General features: G+C 38.5%; 1 protein-coding gene across 4 annotated transcripts in view; it reads left to right on the forward strand.

Annotated features, from left to right (window-relative positions):
- Positions 1-18,323, forward strand: part of ALS2 (alsin Rho guanine nucleotide exchange factor ALS2) — a 76,460-nt gene that overhangs the window by 23,111 nt on the left and 35,026 nt on the right. For all 4 annotated transcript variants that reach the window (XM_026696758.2, XM_087919677.1, XM_087919679.1 and 1 more), the window contains exons 9-13: positions 8,695-8,877; positions 10,596-10,767; positions 12,797-12,977; positions 13,853-13,918; positions 14,916-15,075. In XM_026696758.2, the coding sequence (XP_026552543.1) occupies positions 8,695-8,877; positions 10,596-10,767; positions 12,797-12,977; positions 13,853-13,918; positions 14,916-15,075 (762 nt within the window). The remainder of the gene's footprint in view (positions 1-8,694; positions 8,878-10,595; positions 10,768-12,796; positions 12,978-13,852; positions 13,919-14,915; positions 15,076-18,323) is intronic.

Consider the following 18,323-nt stretch of genomic DNA (forward strand, 5'->3'; position numbering starts at 1 on the left):
ACTCGTTTTTTCTGATTGTAACCCCTTTAATTTCTTTATTTCTTCTAATGTTTGTTAATAACATTTCTAAAGAGAGGATAAAGAGTAGGGGTGACAATGGACATCCTTGTCTCACTCCTTTGTTTATATTGAATATTTCTGTTCGATCCCCATTAAGTAGCACACTAGCTGTCTGAGTTGAGTAGATTGCTGATATCATCCTAATAAAATTGTCCCCGAAATCCATGACTTTTAGTTGATTTATAAAAAACTGCCAATTTACATTATCAAACGCTTTTTGTGCGTCCAAGAATACCAGTGCTGCTTGTTTTCCAAAGTGAGTCTCATAATATTCTAGGCAATCTATTACTGTTCTGGTATTGTTTTTAATTTGTCTGTTTGGTAGAAATCCATTTTGATCAGTATGTATAATTTTGTTCAATATTCTCTTGAGTCTTTCTGCAATTATGGTCATAAGTATTTTGTAATCAGCATTCAGCAATGATATGGGCCTATAATTTTGAAATCGCGGACTGTCTGTATTTTCTTTTGGGATTAATGTAATGTAAGTTTCCTCCCATGATTTTGGTAGTTTTGCTATAGCTAGGGCTTCGTTGTATACTTCTAACATTTGTGTTTATAATATTTCTTGTAATGTTTTATATAACTCCCCCTGGAGCCCGTCTGGTCCTGGCATCTTGTTATTTTTGTGTTTCTGGATTGCCTCCTTTAGTGTTATTCCTTGTTCATCATTTCTTTGTTTTCTTCTGAAATTGTAGCTAATCCTTTCCTTTTAAAATATTGTTGGATGTTTTCTTCTATTATATCTTCCCGCCTATATAACTCCTCAAAAAAGTTTTAACAATATTTTTTTTCTTTTCCATCTGGTGTTGTAATATGCCATTAACATCTTTCAATTGCTGTATTGATCTCTCTTTCTCTTTCTATTACTTGTATGATAACCATCTTCCCGGCTTGTTTACATGCTCAAAATAATTTTGTTTCACCCTTTCATATTTTGTGCGCATTCTTCCTGTATCAGCATGTTCAATTTATGTCTGACCATAGCTCTTTCTTAATTTATTGTCTTATTTTGTAGTTCTTTTTGTAATGCTACCGTGTTTCTCCAACAATACAGCCTCCACCAATAGGAAGGCCCAGCATGTTTTATCAGCATAAAATCAAATTAAGCCTCTCCCCCCAAATTAAGGCTTATATTAAACATGCGAAATGGGGGGGGAATGGCGGGGGGGGGGGGCTTGCCATTAGGAAGTAGTTTTGTTGCATACCCGGATATGGTGCTGTCTGCGTTGACTTTGGCATTGGTGGGGCACTTTGAATCAGGAGACCTTCTTCCACCGTTGCTTTCCCTTCTCCCTTGCTGCTGCGGCATATAGAGCAACGCCGCGGTGTTTGGCACAGCCACACGCAGCCAGCCAGGGCTCCTCCCTGAAACCAGAGCCCGGCGGAGACACTCGGCTTCAGGCGCTCCTGTCGCCGCCTTCCCTTCGCCTTCAAAGGCAAAGCCAATTCTTTTAAAAATGACGCCCTACTACCAGTATGACAAAGCCTCCCCTGCCCAAGAGGGCAGCCCAACCCCACATGGGGAGGCGAATCTCCCAGGGCCGCAGCGCAGAATCGGCCCACCCCGTTAGAAGCACCCAGCCGCCATCCCTGCCTGGCGCCGGCCACAGTGCAAAGAGCTTCACCTGGGGCGCCCAGCACAGCTGACAGGCGGGCCCTCCTGCCCGGCAGCGGAGCTCTCACCAAGGCAGCGAGCGCCTCCCCGCTGGACTCTCTGCTCATCCTGTCAGGGTGCGCCAGAGCCGTGCGGGCTGGGCAGAGCCAGGAAAGCGAGCTGCGGGTGCGCACCCACCTGCCAAGTGAAAGAGATGGGCCGACCCAAGCTTGGCTTCCTTCCCAAGTCCCTCCAGCCTGAACCTGAAGGGGCCACCGGGAGAGGCCAGCCAAGGCAGTGATAGCGCTCAACCTTCTGTGGACAGGGAGGCAAGGCGACGGCCTGCGCCGCGTCCTCCGAGCTGAGCCCCGCTGAGTCAGCACCTCTGCCTGATGCCTATTCCGCTGCAGCATTTGGAGCTGCTGGCGCATTTGGAGATTCGTGGGGACGGGGATGGGCTGGGTGAGGGGTGGAAAGGACGGGCGGTTTCAGGCTCTCTCCGCCGGCCAGGGAAGCAGCACTGCCATCACCTTGCCTTCCTGTCTGCGGACGGGTGGGCGCTATCACTGCTTCGGGCAGCCTCTCCCGGTGGCCCCTTTGGGTTCGCACTGGAGGGACTTGGGAAGGAAGCCAAGCTCAGGTCGGCCTGGCTCTTTTGCTTGGCAAGGGGGCACGCACCCGCGGCTCGCTTTCCTGGCTCTGCCCAGCCCGCACGGCTCTGGTGTGGCCCTGGCAGGATGAGTGGAGGGTCCGGTGGGGAGGCGCTCGCTGCCTTGATGAGAGCTCTGCTGCCGGGAAGGAGGGCCCACCTGTCAGCTACGCTGGGCACCGCAGGCGAAGCTCTTCGCACTCTGCCCGGCGCCAGGCAGAGGTGGTGGCTGGGCACTTCTCCTGAGGTGGGGCGATCTTGCGCTGCGGCCCCGGGAGATTCGCCTCCCCACATGGGGTTGAGCTGCCCTCTCGGGCAGGGGAGGCTTTATTGTAGTAGGGTGTCGTTTTTAAAATAATTTGCTTTACCTTCGAATGCAAAGGGAAGGCGGCGACAGGAGCTCCTGAAGCCAAGTGTCTCCGCAGGGCTCCGGTTGCAGGGAGGAGCCCTGGCTGGCTGCACGTGGCTGCACCAAACGCCACGGCGTTGCTCTAAACACCATGGCAGCAAGGGAGAAGGGAAAGCAACAGTGGCAGAAGGTCAACACGACTGAGGTCAACATCCAAGCTGTCGCTACCCGCCCACCCGAGGATGCAAAGGGGGGGAATTAAGTCACCCCCGAAAAGACGGCCTAGCCGTTTTTTCGGGGGTCAAAAGAAAATAAGGCCTGGCCTTATTTTGTGAGAAACACAGTATTTCCAGTTTTGTTTCTTTGTGCTGTATATGATATTGTTAAGCCTCTTACATATGCCTTTGTAGTGTCCCATAGATTCTGAACTGATGTAATTCCTTTTTCATCATTTAGGCATATTCTTTTTCTTTCAGGATTCCTTGGTTTACCATCCATCTCTTTGTACTTTTTTTTCCCTTTCCAACTTATTTTAATAGGGTTATGATTTGCCCATGTGTTTATCTCAATTTCTGCTTCCTTTATGTTTTATTCTAATTCCACCTTCATCCAGATCATATCTATTCTTGACCATGACTTTTGTGGTGCCAAGTAAAATGTAAATTGCTTTTTATCTGGGTTCATTTCCCTCCAGAGATATCTCAATCCTAATTCATCTGTCATTTCATAAAATACCTTCAGTAATGTTTTCCTTTTTTTCTTGTCTACACTATTACTAACATAATTTTGGGGGGGTTCACTACTCCGCTGAAATCACCTACCAGAGATATATTTCTATACGCCATTTCTATCAATTTCCTATACAGTTTACAATAAAATCCCTTCTGTTTTTCATTTGGTTCGTCTATAACTGTAAGTAGCACTTTTTTATAATGTATTATTATTTTAAGCATAACAATTCTGCCATCATCTGCAAAGACTTGTTTGGACTGTAACTGTTTTCTAACATATACCGCTATCCCTCTCTTTTTGTTGGGCCAAAGATAAATATAAATTTCCCAATTTTGCTGATTCCAAAATTTTGCCATACTGTTTTTGTATATGTGTTTCCTGAAGGCATATGGTAGCTATATTTTGTTTCTGTAATTTAGTTAGTATTTTTATCCTTTTTGCTGGTGAATATAATCTATTGACATTTATGGAAATTAGTTTAATTTCTTCTTCCATACTATTTTTGGTATGTTACCTATTGGCATCTGTTTCCCTTACTTCTCACTGATGTCTTGTTTTACGCCTTCTCTTTTGTGCCATTCAATTTCCTCTTGTTCTCTTTCGTCTTGTTCTCTTTCTCTCTCTCCAGACTGTTGTTGTTCTTGACTTCTAGTCTCAATTTCTTCCTTGCTCCCTTGATCTTCCTCTGATGTTATATAAAGGTCGAAGAATTCCCGTGCTTTCCGTATACTGTCTATTTTAAATTTCTTGTCCTGCCACAATATCAATATCCCTTCTGGGATGAGCCATCTAAAGAGGACGTTATGTTTATTCAATTGTGGCATCAAGAAACGATAGTTCTTTCTTTGCTCTCTTATTCTCCTTGGGATTTGCTTCAGTATTACAATTTCTTTCCCCTCAAAGACCAATGGCTCATCTCTTGTTATTTTGTATATTTCATCCCTTATTGTTTTCTTCGAGAATCTTATGTGGACCTCTTGTGGCAACTTATAGCGTCTCACATAATTGGTGTGTATTCTGTACACCTCATTTATTTCTCTCTGAATCTCTTGTCCATTTCTTTACTATCAAGCAGCAGCTGCGGTATGGATTAGAGATTGGATCAACCTAGAGAATAAAAGGATACTACTAATAGAAGGTCACTACCTGCAAAGAGGGTGGCATAATTTTCTGCGGGAAGAGAAAAATAAACAACACACCTATTTTCAAAGGCATCAGATCAGGGATGCACTTATTCAAGTATGGGATAAAATCAAGAAAGACCACTATACCAAAATACCAAGTTAGCTGTCAACGATGGAGGCATTAATCTACCAGAATGCAATGGATCTGGCTAAAATGAGGAAATATAAAGATTTGCTTGATAAACACGGAAGATTAAAAATATTACAGGAATTAAAACAGCAAAATATAGACATTGACTAGTGGCCCTATATGCAGATACAGGCAAGGTACAAAAAAGATAGGAAGAATACAAATTTTACATAGACCAACAACAATTAGATAAAATTATTCAAGGAACAGAGAAAAAGATGATATCTAAATTATATAATTTTCTCTTGAGCTTCAAAATGGAAGAAGAGGTAGTCAAAGAAACAATGATAGCCTGGACAAAAAATGTGGGACACAATATAGAATTGGAATATTGGGAAAAAATGTGGAGGAAGAATTATAGATTAACATTATCTGCAACATATAAAGAAAATATGTATAAAATGTTTTATAGGTGACATTTACCCCCCGCCAGATTGGCAAAGATGTTTGCAACCCAAAACCCAGAATGTTGGAAATGTAAGAGCAAACAGGGTACATACTTTCATATGTGGTGGACCTGCTCAGAAGCAAAAAATATTGGAGTAAGATCCGAAAATAGTTAGAGGAAATAACAAAGCAAAAAATTGAATTTCAACCAGAACTGTTCCTATTAGGTATAATTAAGGGAAAATATAGCAAGACAGACAGGTATATTATTTTACATATAACAACTGCTGCTAGGATTACATACGCACAACATTGGAAACAGGGATACAAACCACAAGAGGAAGCAGCGATAAGGAAAATCCTAGATTGCGCAGAAATGGACAGGCTGACTCTAGAGTTAAAGGATAGAGAGGAATCAATGTACTATTTAGTCTGGGACGCCTGGTATAAATGGTTTGATAATAGAAAGAAAAGTAATACTGGAGTTCCGGTTTGACAGGTTTCGGCGGCGGCAGGAATTCGCATTCCTGCGCAATCCCTGCCGCGCTCGCTGCTGGAGTGCCTCCGATCCAATTGGATCTGGAGGCTATAGTTGTCCTGTAGGGATAACTGAAGACGGGGGAGATCCGGACAGGGGTCTGGGAACATTGCAATCCCCTTCCTCAGCCGGCTAAAGTCCCTTTTCCAAAGGCGGTGGAAAATGGCCGCCACAAAGAACCTTTCAGCTGGACAAGTTTTGTGCAGGAGGAAGTGGAGAAAGTGAAAGTCTTTGGCTGAACCGGGACAATAAGTAACATCTGAAAACCCTGGAAATTTAGCTCTTTAAAGGATACATTGTTCCCAAGAAGATTTAAAAGGCTGCGGATGAAAGTGAAAAAGGAAAGATTTTTTCTGCTTCACTCTCCTTCCCTACGGAAATAGCAATGGAAATCGGAAACACCGGCTTTGGCAACAGAAGGTAATTAATTTTGAAAATTAAAGCCAAGGGGACATCAAAGATTTCTGAATATTGATATTTTAAAATCAGTTTTTTTATTTGCTATAAGTGGGAAGGGAGAGGCAAATGATTTATATTAAAATTCTGCTGGAGGAGACTGCTTGTTGTTTATAAGATCAGAGATTTAACTGTAATAAGACTTCTAAGAAATTATTTTGAAATTGTGTAATTGAACTCTACCCCAGGAAGAGAAAGTATTAAAAGAAGAAAGTGCTAAATGAAACAGTTTGGGTTGGTTTGGATTGCTTGATGACTTTGGAACTTTTGTAAACTGTTTTTTGAAAGTCTAAAAACACTTGGATTGTTTAACAAAATAAAAATAAAACAATGGTATTATCTGTGGAAGAATTGAAAATGGAATTTAACAAGCTAAAAGAAGAGGAATGAAAAGGCAAGGGCTCTTTTGGATCTGTTTTCCACTTCTTAGAAATGGCGATTTCTACTTATCAGGAAATACAGCAATTAGAAAGCTGGGATGAAGAAGGAGAAGACATCTTTAATGGACAAACTATTTTAGTTGATGAAGAAAAGGAAAAAGGCGGAAAGAAAATGGAGAATTCAAGATCTAAAAAACAACCAAGAAAGGGAAAAATAAGGTTAAAAATCGATATAATGTCAGAAAGCAACAGAAAAGAGAAATACAACTGAGAGGGGAGACTAAAAGGGTGGAGATTGAGAGATGTGGGGGTAAAAAGGCTAGATTCGACAAGAAAGGAAGGGGAAAAGGAAAAAGAAGTTACAAAGGCTTAAAACAAGATGCTAAAAAATAGGGTTTTTTTAGAGATAAAGGGTAAAATACGATTTAAAGAGATTCTGCAAAAGTACATAAGATTGTATTGTAGTATTTGTATTTGAAATAGAGTTAGAAAACTGGAATGTTATATGTGTTAATAGAATATTGTAGGGAATGTGCAAAATATTTAAGATTTAATAATAATATCTATGTATAAAATATCTAAGATTTAATAATAGAGTTTAATTAATTAACTTGTTATGGAACATTGCTTTTACTATATTATAAGCTTATTATGTCTTTTTTGTCTGTTATTTAGAATGTACTAAGCAGAATCAGAATGGAAATTATGTAGTATTTTAAGTGTTAAATTGGGGAAAAGATAGAAAGGCGTCATACTTCAACCACTGATTACAGGAAAAATTTTGTATTAAAGAGAAAAGATAAATAGACAATTGAAAAAGAACGGACAAAAGATACAAGTATAATCATTTAAATTGAGATGAAGTAAATAAAATAGAATTAAGAGAGTGAAAAGAGGGGAGAAGACATATAGAAAATATAGAATGTTAAATAAGATTGAAATAGTATATAAGGTGAGCATGAATTTGATTTATGTCTGTACAAAAAGATGTAACCCGGGGTTAAGCCGCTTTCTAAAAAGAAGTTTTATGTTTTTTATGTTATGTGTTTTGTTTATGTTTGCTTATTGAGAATTAAGATTGTTGGATGAGAACATATGAAATTGTAAATAAGATAGATGAAAGTATAAGCTTAATGAATAAAATTGAATAGAAGTAAAGGGAAAAAATAGTGAGAAATTGGAAAAAGAGTAATAAGATATGAAGTTGAATATATGATGCCTATTTTGTATGGATATGGGATAATTTGGAACTATGTTGTACTTAAGATGTTTTATTTGCTTTCTTAAAAGATGTTCTATGTTCTTACATTTTATGTTTTGTTGGTTTGTGTATTGTTTTTGAAAATTAATAAAATTTGTTCAAAAAAAAGAAAAAAAAGTAATACTGTAACTAATTAAAGAATATGAAGCTATATGTACTGAATGTAGAATTAACAGAAAATGTATTATGCAACAAGTGGTAGAAGTAAGAAGTAAGGAATAGAGAATTAATAAGAAAATTAATATGTAATAACCATAATATAATAGAAATTAAGTATAGGAATATGATTAGGAAATGTTAATGATGTCTTCAATATTGTAGTAATTGTTTTTTATATGTTTTTAAACTGTTGGAAAAACTGAATAAAGTTTATTATAAAAAGAGAGAGAGAGAATCTTCCTGGTATCTTAGGTTTCTCTTAACATGGCACAAGGTGAAAACAGTCTAAAGCTATACTTCCCATCTGCAGCTGAGGAATGGTGATGTTTGATTTACCTTGTAATTTTTTTCTTATAGTCCGTATGATCCAGAGTGATCATACAGAACCAGAGGGATCAGGAGCACAAACATGTTGTAGGAGAAAAAGACAAAATGATTGCAACTCTGGCTTAAAAAATGATTGAAGGGCTATGATTGAAGTATGCAAAATCTAAAATGGGAATCATCCAGTGAAACAGATTGGAAGGAGAAATAGATGAAAGGAGGCACTTGTTCATTCTAAGCATAATTCTACTTTGTGTTCATTACCTTAGTATGTGGCAATGGCAATTAATTTGAATGGGTTTAAAGAAAAAAATGGATATTAGGTTGAGAGTGGCATTTTTCCACGTGCCAGTTGTAGGAATGAAGCTAGCAGTTAAATAGTTTAATGCAAGAGACCTCTGTCTGAATCTTGTAGATTAAAAGTGGTCTTGCCCTGATTTAGCAAAGCTGTTCTTAAGTTCCTAAGTTTTGTTTTTATATCTTGCTAGATATGTGATGACAGCAGAATTTGGAATATAGCAGCAGGTCCAGATTATTCCCTATTCCTAGCAGATGGAGAAGATTTTCAGCCTTCATTATATTATAGTGGCCGAGAAGAAAAAGAAGAGGATGATGTTTCATCTGAAAACAACTGCCTAAAGAGTCCAGCATTGCTTCTAAACTGTAGTAAGGTATATATTACCTTCTGGTTGATTTCCTAAAAAGCTTTAGAACGTGTATGTGATATGTAGTCTCAGGAATATGATGTGTAATCTCTCATTCCATTGACCATGGAAAATTATTTCCAGTGGAACCCAGCCCCCAGCAAAAATCAGACTTCTACTGTAATTACAAAATAATCCTCTGTGCCACAGCTGCATCCTCATACTTCATGTTCAGGTTTTGTCAGCTAGAAGAAACTTCGCATTTTCTATTATTGTTTTCAACTGAAATGCTATAGTGATGAGAAATACTGTCAGTAGCATATAACGTTAACAGTGAAGTCACTGTTACTATGAACTGTTTTCTGGGGCCCTTCATTTTCTCATCCTAATTTTAAAAAATGAAATATATTCTAACAAAAATCCAATATACATTCATGTTTTGTAAGGCATTCTGTTTCCATTTACTGGTATACTACATAAAGAACAAGCAAGTAAATTAAATTTGTAGTTTCAAGTCATTACTACAGATAGTCCTCCGATTATGTCCATTCATTTAGTGACTGTTCAGAGTTGTGGCAGTGCTAAAAAATAGGTGTATAACCGGCCCCCACTGCCATCTAATTCAACCCCCTCCCGCCCAAGCAGGAGACCCTACACCATTTCTGACAGATGGCAGTCCAGTCTCTTCTTGAAAGCTTCCAGTGATGAAGCTCCCACAACTTCTGAATGCAAGATGTTCCATTGGTTGATTGTTCTTGCTGTCAGAAAATTTCTCCTTATTGCCAGGTTGAATATCTCCCTGATCAGTTTCCATCCATTATTGTCTGGCTTTCAGGTGTTTTGGAAAAAAGAGCCCCTCAAATATTGGAACACTGCTATCATGTCTCCCCTGGTCCTTCTCTTCACTAGTCTAGCCACGCCTAGTTCCTGCAACCAGTCCCCTAATCATCTTTGTTGCTCTTCTCTGCACTCTTTCTAGAGTCTCAACATCTTTTTTATAGTGTGGTGACCAAAACGGAATGTAGTATTGTAGGTGTGGTCTTACTAAGGCTTTATAGAGTCTTATTAATACCTCATGTGATCTTGATTTAATCCCTCTGTTAATGCAATTTAGGATTGCATTGGCTTTTTTTGGCTGTCGCTGCATACACTTGGTTCATATTTAATTGGTTGTCCACTAAGATTTCAAGATCCCTTTCACAGTTACTGGTATTAAGCCTGGTTTCACCAAGTCTGTATGTGTACTTTTCATTTTTTTGCCTAAGTATAAGTCTTTACTTTTCTCTACATTGAATTTCATTTTGTTAGTTAAGGCCCAGTGTTCAAGTCTGTCAGGATCCACCAGGATCTTGAGCCTATCATCTAGGATATTGGCTATTCCTGCCAATATTCATACTCATATTCATGAACATCACTGGAATCTGATTTCACAAGCCACACTATCTATGCCAAACCTGGGTATTTAAGAATATGATCAAAGAAAAAGAATGCAGATACAGTTTATTGGATCTAAGACTATTATTGCTGAATCTGATCAAGTAAATGCCTCAATATTAATATTGCATATGATACACATACCATGATTTAGAAACAAGGCTACATATAGTGTCATGTTAATGTGATGTATGCACTTTGAAGATTGGTTTCACTAAATAGAAGAGTAAAATATCTACCAAAATATCAAGTAGGGCTAACCTTGAGTCTTGTCTTCAGAAATTTTATCAAAATAATGTATTTCCTTCCAGCTAGGGTATATTAGCCAGATGACAACAGGTGGAAATAAGTGTTTGGCTGTAGTGGACAAGAACATTATGGGATACATTGCAAGTCTTCATGAGTTGGCTTCGACAGAGAGACAATTCTATTCTAAACTGAGTTCTATAAAATCTCAAATTCTCCGACCACTCTTGGGATTTGGTAAGAGGTGTTTTTATTCCACTGGCTTCAGTTTCTGGCTTCTAAAAATCACTAGATGTAATTTTTTGTTTTTGTTTCTTTAATTGGGCAGGAGTGCCATTGTGTTTCTGTCTTCTGTTTTGCTCTGTATTTAGACCACACACCTCAGTCGTATATTGTGCTACATGAAAGACTGTCTGCCTCTGAGCAAGAAACAAACAGTGCAAAGAATACAGGAATGCTACATTATTGTTGCAGGGTATAAATAACTGAAACTTGAAAGCTTGCCTGAGTTTCCCCTTACACCAAGCAGAAGTGAGACAGGGATTTTTTTTTATTTTTCTTCTCACATTTTTCTCTTTCCCAGCTGCTGGAAAATTTGGAGGGTTCATGATAGAGTCCCATGTACAGCATTTTTGAATGCTAAAGTCCCATAATTCCTCACAGTCTCTCCTTCCTCATTTTCCATCACACAACCTGACCAATGTTTCTATTTTCCAAATTAATATAATAAACTATGGAAAGTATATATGTCTTACGCTGATGGTCAAGGATGCATTCCCTCAGGGTCTCATCTTGCATCTGTGGGACTAAAGAGTGGCATATCCACCACTGATACACACAAATATGCAAGGCAGCTATCTCCCTTAGCGGCATTCTTGACCTCATCTTCTCAAGGACTGTGTGATGGTATCTCCAGAGGTATCTCTCAACCACCCAGATTCACAGTCAAGTCTTGCTACTGGGGTCTTCTGGAATAGCATCCAAAAAACCCACAAGAAAAGGGTAACAATCTTGTCAGTTAGACAAGCTCCTCAGTGTGAGGTATTTGGTCTTTGCTGCAAAAGCCCAAATCTAGTTTCTTTATATATGGAGTATCTTGGTTCTTTTGCCAATTTGTAGCAGTATTTTATGCCGATATTTCCTTTGTTGGTACAAGAGATTAAAACATTACACTGAATGTATACATTGGTTTATTCACAGTACAAAAGACAATATGTATTAAATTTATTTGGCATCCAGTTCTCAGTGATCCAACAAGATAAGTCTAAAGAGGGGTGGGGTTACAGTTTAGACAAATTAAAATATGATTTGATTGGATGTAGCAGCCAGAAATGTTATTGATTATAGCATATTATGTGCCTAGTGAATTCAGTAAAACTATTAGGATGTCTATGACAATGAGGCAGGACTGCAAAGATAGTGAGGTTTTGAAATAACCAAAGGTGTAGTGTCTATTAACATAATTCCTTCTGGAGAATTCCTTCTTGTTTTCTTTCCCAGAGCCCTGTTTACCTTTCAGAATCTTTTCTCAGCTTATTATAATGGATTAGGCTTTCTAAATGTCCTTGTGGCTGAGCTGACTTTTTAGATAACTTGAAAAAGTGTTTTTGTAGTATGGACAGGTGCTCATTTTGGCATGAAACAACTGAACCAATGCTTCCTTTTCCATAGGAAAATGTATTGGGTTAGGGGCTTTTTAGTCTTCATATGTCAAAATTGTCATTTCTCTTCCCTTAACAGCTCCTGCCTACCTTCATCAAAGTTACCCCTACATTCATCTCCATAGAAAAGGAAAACAGTCTGAATTTCCCATTGCAGTAAATAAGTCCTACTCTATGAATTATTTAAAATGTTCAGTTCTTTCAGATGAGCTTTGTTGTTCGGCTGACATTCTTATTTTTCACCTCACTCCATAGCTAGCTTCAATACTCAGATTCTTGCGTCCCCATTCATGGCCAATCTTGCAAAATACTCCTTCCAAATTTTGCCTCCTAACCTCATACCCAACAAATTATTTGGGTCCTGACATATATATATAAGGAGCTAAATTCCCGTGGTGTTGTAAAAGGCCCTTGATGATTAAGAGCTCATAACTGTAATTAAATAAAGATGGATTTACATTGACTAGTTCATGAGAATCTTTGAAAACAGTTTTAAATGTATAGTTTTGAGAGCTTAGATTAATTCTTCTTTCTGATATATTGAATTGGCAAAGTTTCCACCATGCATTTCAACTATATCAACTATATGCACTTGTTGGTTACAGATAATTTAGGTACGGCATCTACCATCCAATTGCTGCAGGAAATGGCAAGCACATTCAGCAAACTGTGTTACCTGATTGGTCAGCATGGAGCCTCTTTGACCAGCTTTCTTCAAGGATTAAAAGAAGCAAAGAATCTGGTGATCTTGAAGCATTCAAATCTGTTTTTGGAAAGTTATACTGAGTAAGGATTTTTTTAAAAATTTTAGTTTTAATTTGTGTGTCTTTATTACACTGGGTAAAACTGCATTTGAATGAATTCTAAAGAAAAACTGACATACAGAAAAGTTTTCAAACATTATGCTTACTGTTTTCTGAACTGCTGACTTGCAGTGTAAGATTAAGTTGAAGAATGATTGGAAAAATCACCAGCTATTCCTTTAGATTGGCCGGCAAGAAGCAGAATACTTGAAACTGTCCTTAATTGACTACTTTCATGACCATATTAACACTGAAATACCAGTATTGGGGCATTTCAATGATCAATGTAAGGTATACCGTTATATGTTAATCAATAACCTTTACGAATACAGTTCATAGATTCATGCTATCACATGAAAGATAAGTTTCATTTTAATGTGACATAAAAAAGGCTACTATGCTATCCTATTGGCATATGCCTCAGACAGAATAACTACAAGGAAAAATACATCCTTATTACCTAACCCGTTACTTTGGGTATTTTCATATAAATGTTGTATGGCAGGAATCAATGCTGCTTTGCTTCCTAATCTGCACAGTGCTTGTGATGTGGGATAGTCCAGGCCAGATGGGAGAGTTTGAATTAGAATAGTAATGTTGTACTGCTGTATGGGGGGGGGCGGGGGAGAATGACATGTAGTGGTATCACAATTTGGACATGGAGTTCCTTGTTAAAGCAAAATGAGAGGAAACTCTACTACCAGAGTCTAGTGATATAAATGTATTGAAATGCTAAAAGTTGGGCGGTTGGGTATTAGGCAGAAAGAGTTTCACTTCTTACATTTTCTATTAGACAGATTCATGGTGATATTTTAAATCCACAAGAACGTTCACTTTTCTTCCAATGTTCTATTTTAGGTACTGTGCTTCCTTGACAAACTTTTTAGTAATGGGAGGATTTTCAGTCCTCTCCAAGCCAGCAGTGTAAGTGTACATTTTCATGTGCAGAGTCGTTTGATTTATTGTTGCACTAATGAATGTTTAAAAGCATAGTAAAGGTCAAGCTTGTATCCTGTAGGGTATTTTTTTGATTACTCAGATGATGCCATACTTATGTGTATTTTGTGTTAATAGGAAACTGGTTAAATAAAATACACGTCTTTTACCTTTCTGCTTAAAATATTCCTAAACAACTTAGAAATAAAAATACCATTTTAAAAAGTTAAGAAAACTAATAAGCAAATATTTAACCTTCACTTGTCAGTATAGATAAAATCAATATATACTTCAGGAAGCTTAGTGGCTGCAATTAGGTGAACATTATCCTAATTCAGAAAATCAGGAAATGTCAAGGGAGATACTCAGGATTGCCTCACCTTGACTTTCTTGAGTATAAAAGGGAAGGAGAGAGAGAAAATCTGTCAGACTTTCAAGATTCTATAATATTCTATAAAAATAGAGAGACAGTCATTCTTGTGATGTCTTTCCTATATTTTTGTTGAATACTATATCAACACATATCTCATTCCTTTGAATTAATTCATTTTAAAAATGTCACTCAAAATTTAATAGCTTTTTTCCATTTATGGGGAATGGGGAGGCTTGATCATATGGATTACACTCTTGAAAAAATATCTCTTAAAATAGTAGAATATATGTATCTTTATATTAATTGACAATGTAATTTGAAATTAAAAAGCAGTTAAGCTCTGCATTTCATTTCTAATATAATTGAGCTAACTAAATTTGGTCTGAAGTGTATGGAAATCATTTCTTTATTGATAAATGCAAGCTTTTCTTTATCTTTTAAAAAAATATTTCAGTGAAATGTTACATGGACATTAAACTTGTATGTATTTTTTTTTTAATGGTATTTCTAAACATTTTTTTAAAAAATATTTCCCTATATAATCAATTTCATTTCTTTTCTTTAAATATTGAGTACTGCTGAGACATAATACATATTTACCTTTACCTGTAGGGATTTCTTAGGCAAAAACCAAGCATTACTTCAAGATCTGTCAGAGACAAACGAGATTTATCCATTAATGGAGATGCTAAATAGTCTGTTTTTCTTGCCAATCAGACGACTTCATAATTATGCGAGAGTTTTACTAAAGCTTGCTACCTGTTTTGAAGTGGTAAGTTGTTCAGTGTAAAAAATTTTTTTAAATAGGTTATAATTTACTATTTGTTTTTAATTCTATAATCTGCCTCACGATAGCTAAAGCATGCATGTAAATACATCCTTTATAATTAAATTGTTTATCTTTTACTGTGTGTTGGTGAATGTGCATAGTATCAAATGTTCAAATAAACCAATAGTAAAACTGCATTCTTTTTTAAAGCAATGCTTTAGCTTTTATAGTATTCTATCAGACAGTAAGAAAAGTTTTCTGATGTTAGAACACTTAAAACATATTATTGTGATTAGGTACTTGTTTGCATGGTTCTGCATTCTTTAGTTTAGCCATGATAAATAGGACAGTTAATCTTCATTAAATCTGTTCCTAGCTGTGGAATTGCCTATACACTCAAAAAAGGCCTATTATTGAAACATTCTGGGAATTTCTTTATGTTGTGTAAGAGTTCAGTATGAGATCATGGAATATTGTCCAATATTCCACGAAATAATCCCCTTTACAGAGTGGAAGCTTGCATTCCAACAATTGATTTGCATGCTTATTACAGGATGGAAGCTATTAATAATATTGGCAGCTGCATGGCAGCTGTTGTCATATATATATCAAAGTTTTTCCTTCAGAAAAATGAGGACTCTTAGCAAAAGTATAAGAGCAATGTTTAAGAGCAGAGCAACCACGGCAACTTTAAGATGCATGGACTTCAACTTCCAAAATTCTTTAGCTGGCATTCTGACTGGGAATTTCTGGTAATTGAAGTATTAAATATGTATTACACTTAGGGTTAGGATCAAATCCAGTAAAAGTTAAGTTTAGCAGACCACGGTTAGTGGACATTGTTAGTAGACAAATTCTTGTGTGGATAAATTCTGAATGAATTTACCTATTATTTGGGAAAGGGATCCAAACAGCATTTGCTATTTCCTCTAAAAAGTAGATAAGTTTCTTCACATGTGTTGAATTCATGTTTGAGTTTCTCATAATAGGAAGAGATAGGAAAACAAGGCACAGGGAAGATGAAAGGAAGATATTGCAAAGACTGATCAGAGTAATGGAATATGCATTGGTGCTATAAGCCACATTTCCTTTCCCCTACTGGTTCCTAACCCTCAACAAATCTTTTTGGTCAAATTGTCCTTTGACTGAACAATTCAGCATCCTAATACCTAATACTAATAGTGGTAATAGAATCCCTGAGAGATCTGCCTTCCTCAGTGCATTTGATTCCCAAAAGAAATGTTTCTCTTTGTGGTGGATTTCCTGGAGGAGAGGAAACTTTTGGAATTTTAGCAGAACTGCAGGCTTCATTGGCTCTCTACAGGTTGCATATGGATTTGCTACCTGGAACTTGAAACAAGGGTTGCAATGTTTAGGTTACCCGTAAGCCACTTTAGAAAATAGAGTTGATCTTCTTAGGTGGCAGTTTAAAAATTACTTTGGTGTGAATCATGCTGACACCAGCAGACTTTATGAACCCCAAGGCTGTTTCTAGAATATTATAAATGGTAATTATAAAATTTTTGTAAAGCTGAGGTCAACCCCTAGTGATTTCACAGACATATTATGTGGTTTTCTTGGCAGCAGTTAAAAAAAAAGACTTTTCATTGCCTACCCTCCCCCCCCTCCCCCCAAATTGTAGACTTGTTTACATCCCTAGGATTCCTGGAAATCTCCCTTCCAAATGCTAATTGGCTGCTCTGCTGTTTTATTCTGATTCCAGACAAGACTGCTGGATGCTGCCACCTGCTAGGGCAAAAATTGTGTAGTGTATAAATTTTTAAAATATAAATACTGCTAACATTCTGGCTTTAGTACAGGGGTCGCCAACCTTTTAGACCTCAGGGACCACCAAACTCATAATTTTAAATCCCGAGGACCACTAATATATAAAAAAAGATAATATATTTAAGACAAAATTTTTATTTTTTATATTAAATATAAATTTAATATTAAAAATTAATTTTAATGTATAATTTTTAATATAAAAATGGTCTGGTGGTCATATAGGTGGGTGGGCGTGGCCAAGCCGACATCACTTCTTGGCCCTTGTTGTTCTCTCTCTCTCTCATTTCTCTCTCTTCTCTTTCTCTCTCTCTCAGTCCCCGGGAGTGTGGCGGGGGGGGAAGGTGGTGGGAATCTGACATGGTTAGTTGTCTTGACTTTGCTGCGAAAGAGCAAAATAAGGCAGGAGAAGCTCCAGGTTGTTTTGAGCGCCTCTCAACCTTTTGGGGAGTGAAAAGGAGAGGGGGAAATTCCTAAGGAACTGGCCCCATGGGACAAGCTTCATTGATTCCGCCGGCACTTGCAGAAATGGCCGAATTGTACCACAAAGTTGCGGAAGGGAAAAACTCTTGGAGGAAAGATTGCCAAGATTGAAGGGCTGTCAGGGAAAAGGGTGACAAGAGGCTTTTCTCTCCTGGATTGCGACCTTTGGCACGTCGGGGTGTCAACTTTGCAGGGATTTTTGCTTTGTTCTCTCTCTCTCTCTCTCTCCTTCCTGCTGCCGGTATCACCCCTGTTGCTGACATGGGTGTGACCGGGTGGGTGTGGGCAGAACCAACCAGGGTGATTTTTCAGTTCGGCAAACTGAACCGTCCCTACCACCTGGTGCGAGGTAGTTGAATTTCACCACTGCTTCAGAGGCTTCAAATGAGGGGAGTGAAGCAGGGGGGGGGCTTATAATCATGATTTTGATTATAAGCCTCCCCACTCCCTTCATCTGAATGCTGTCCCAGGCCAGCTGGGAACCAATTTGGAGGCCAGTGAGCCACATCCCTCCTCTCACTTAGAGATTAGAGAACAAATGCTACTCGCATTTACACGGCATTAGCGAAGGGGTGGGGATGAGGGGAAAGTATCCACACATCGAGGAGGTTGAGCAGCTGCCAGTGATGCCCTCAAGGGAAGATGTTGCAAGGGGGAGACTCGAACCCCCCCCCCCAGAAGCTTCTCTTCCTCCTCGACAGAAGCACTCAAGCGCAAAGCACTCACTGCCCCCTGACAAGCTGCCTCCTTCCTGCTGAGCATGTGAGCGCTTCTGGTGAGGAGGAAGAGAAGCTCTTGAGGGCTAGGGCGTGGGAGATCGCAGCATCAGAGCTCTTCCCAGTATTTCCTGGCCTGAGAGGGGAAGGCACGATCTACTGTGCCCCCCCGGAGCTTCTTTTCCTCCTCGCCAGAAGTGCTCACACGCAAAGCACTCACTGCCCCTCTGGCCCCCAACAAGCAGCCTCCTTCCCTCTGAGTGTGTG

The sequence above is a fragment of the Pseudonaja textilis genome, chromosome 1 (genome assembly GCF_049901715.1).
Source record: "Pseudonaja textilis isolate UNSWEBS1 chromosome 1, rPseTex1.2, whole genome shotgun sequence".
In the NCBI taxonomy this organism is placed as follows: Eukaryota; Metazoa; Chordata; class Lepidosauria; order Squamata; family Elapidae; genus Pseudonaja; species Pseudonaja textilis.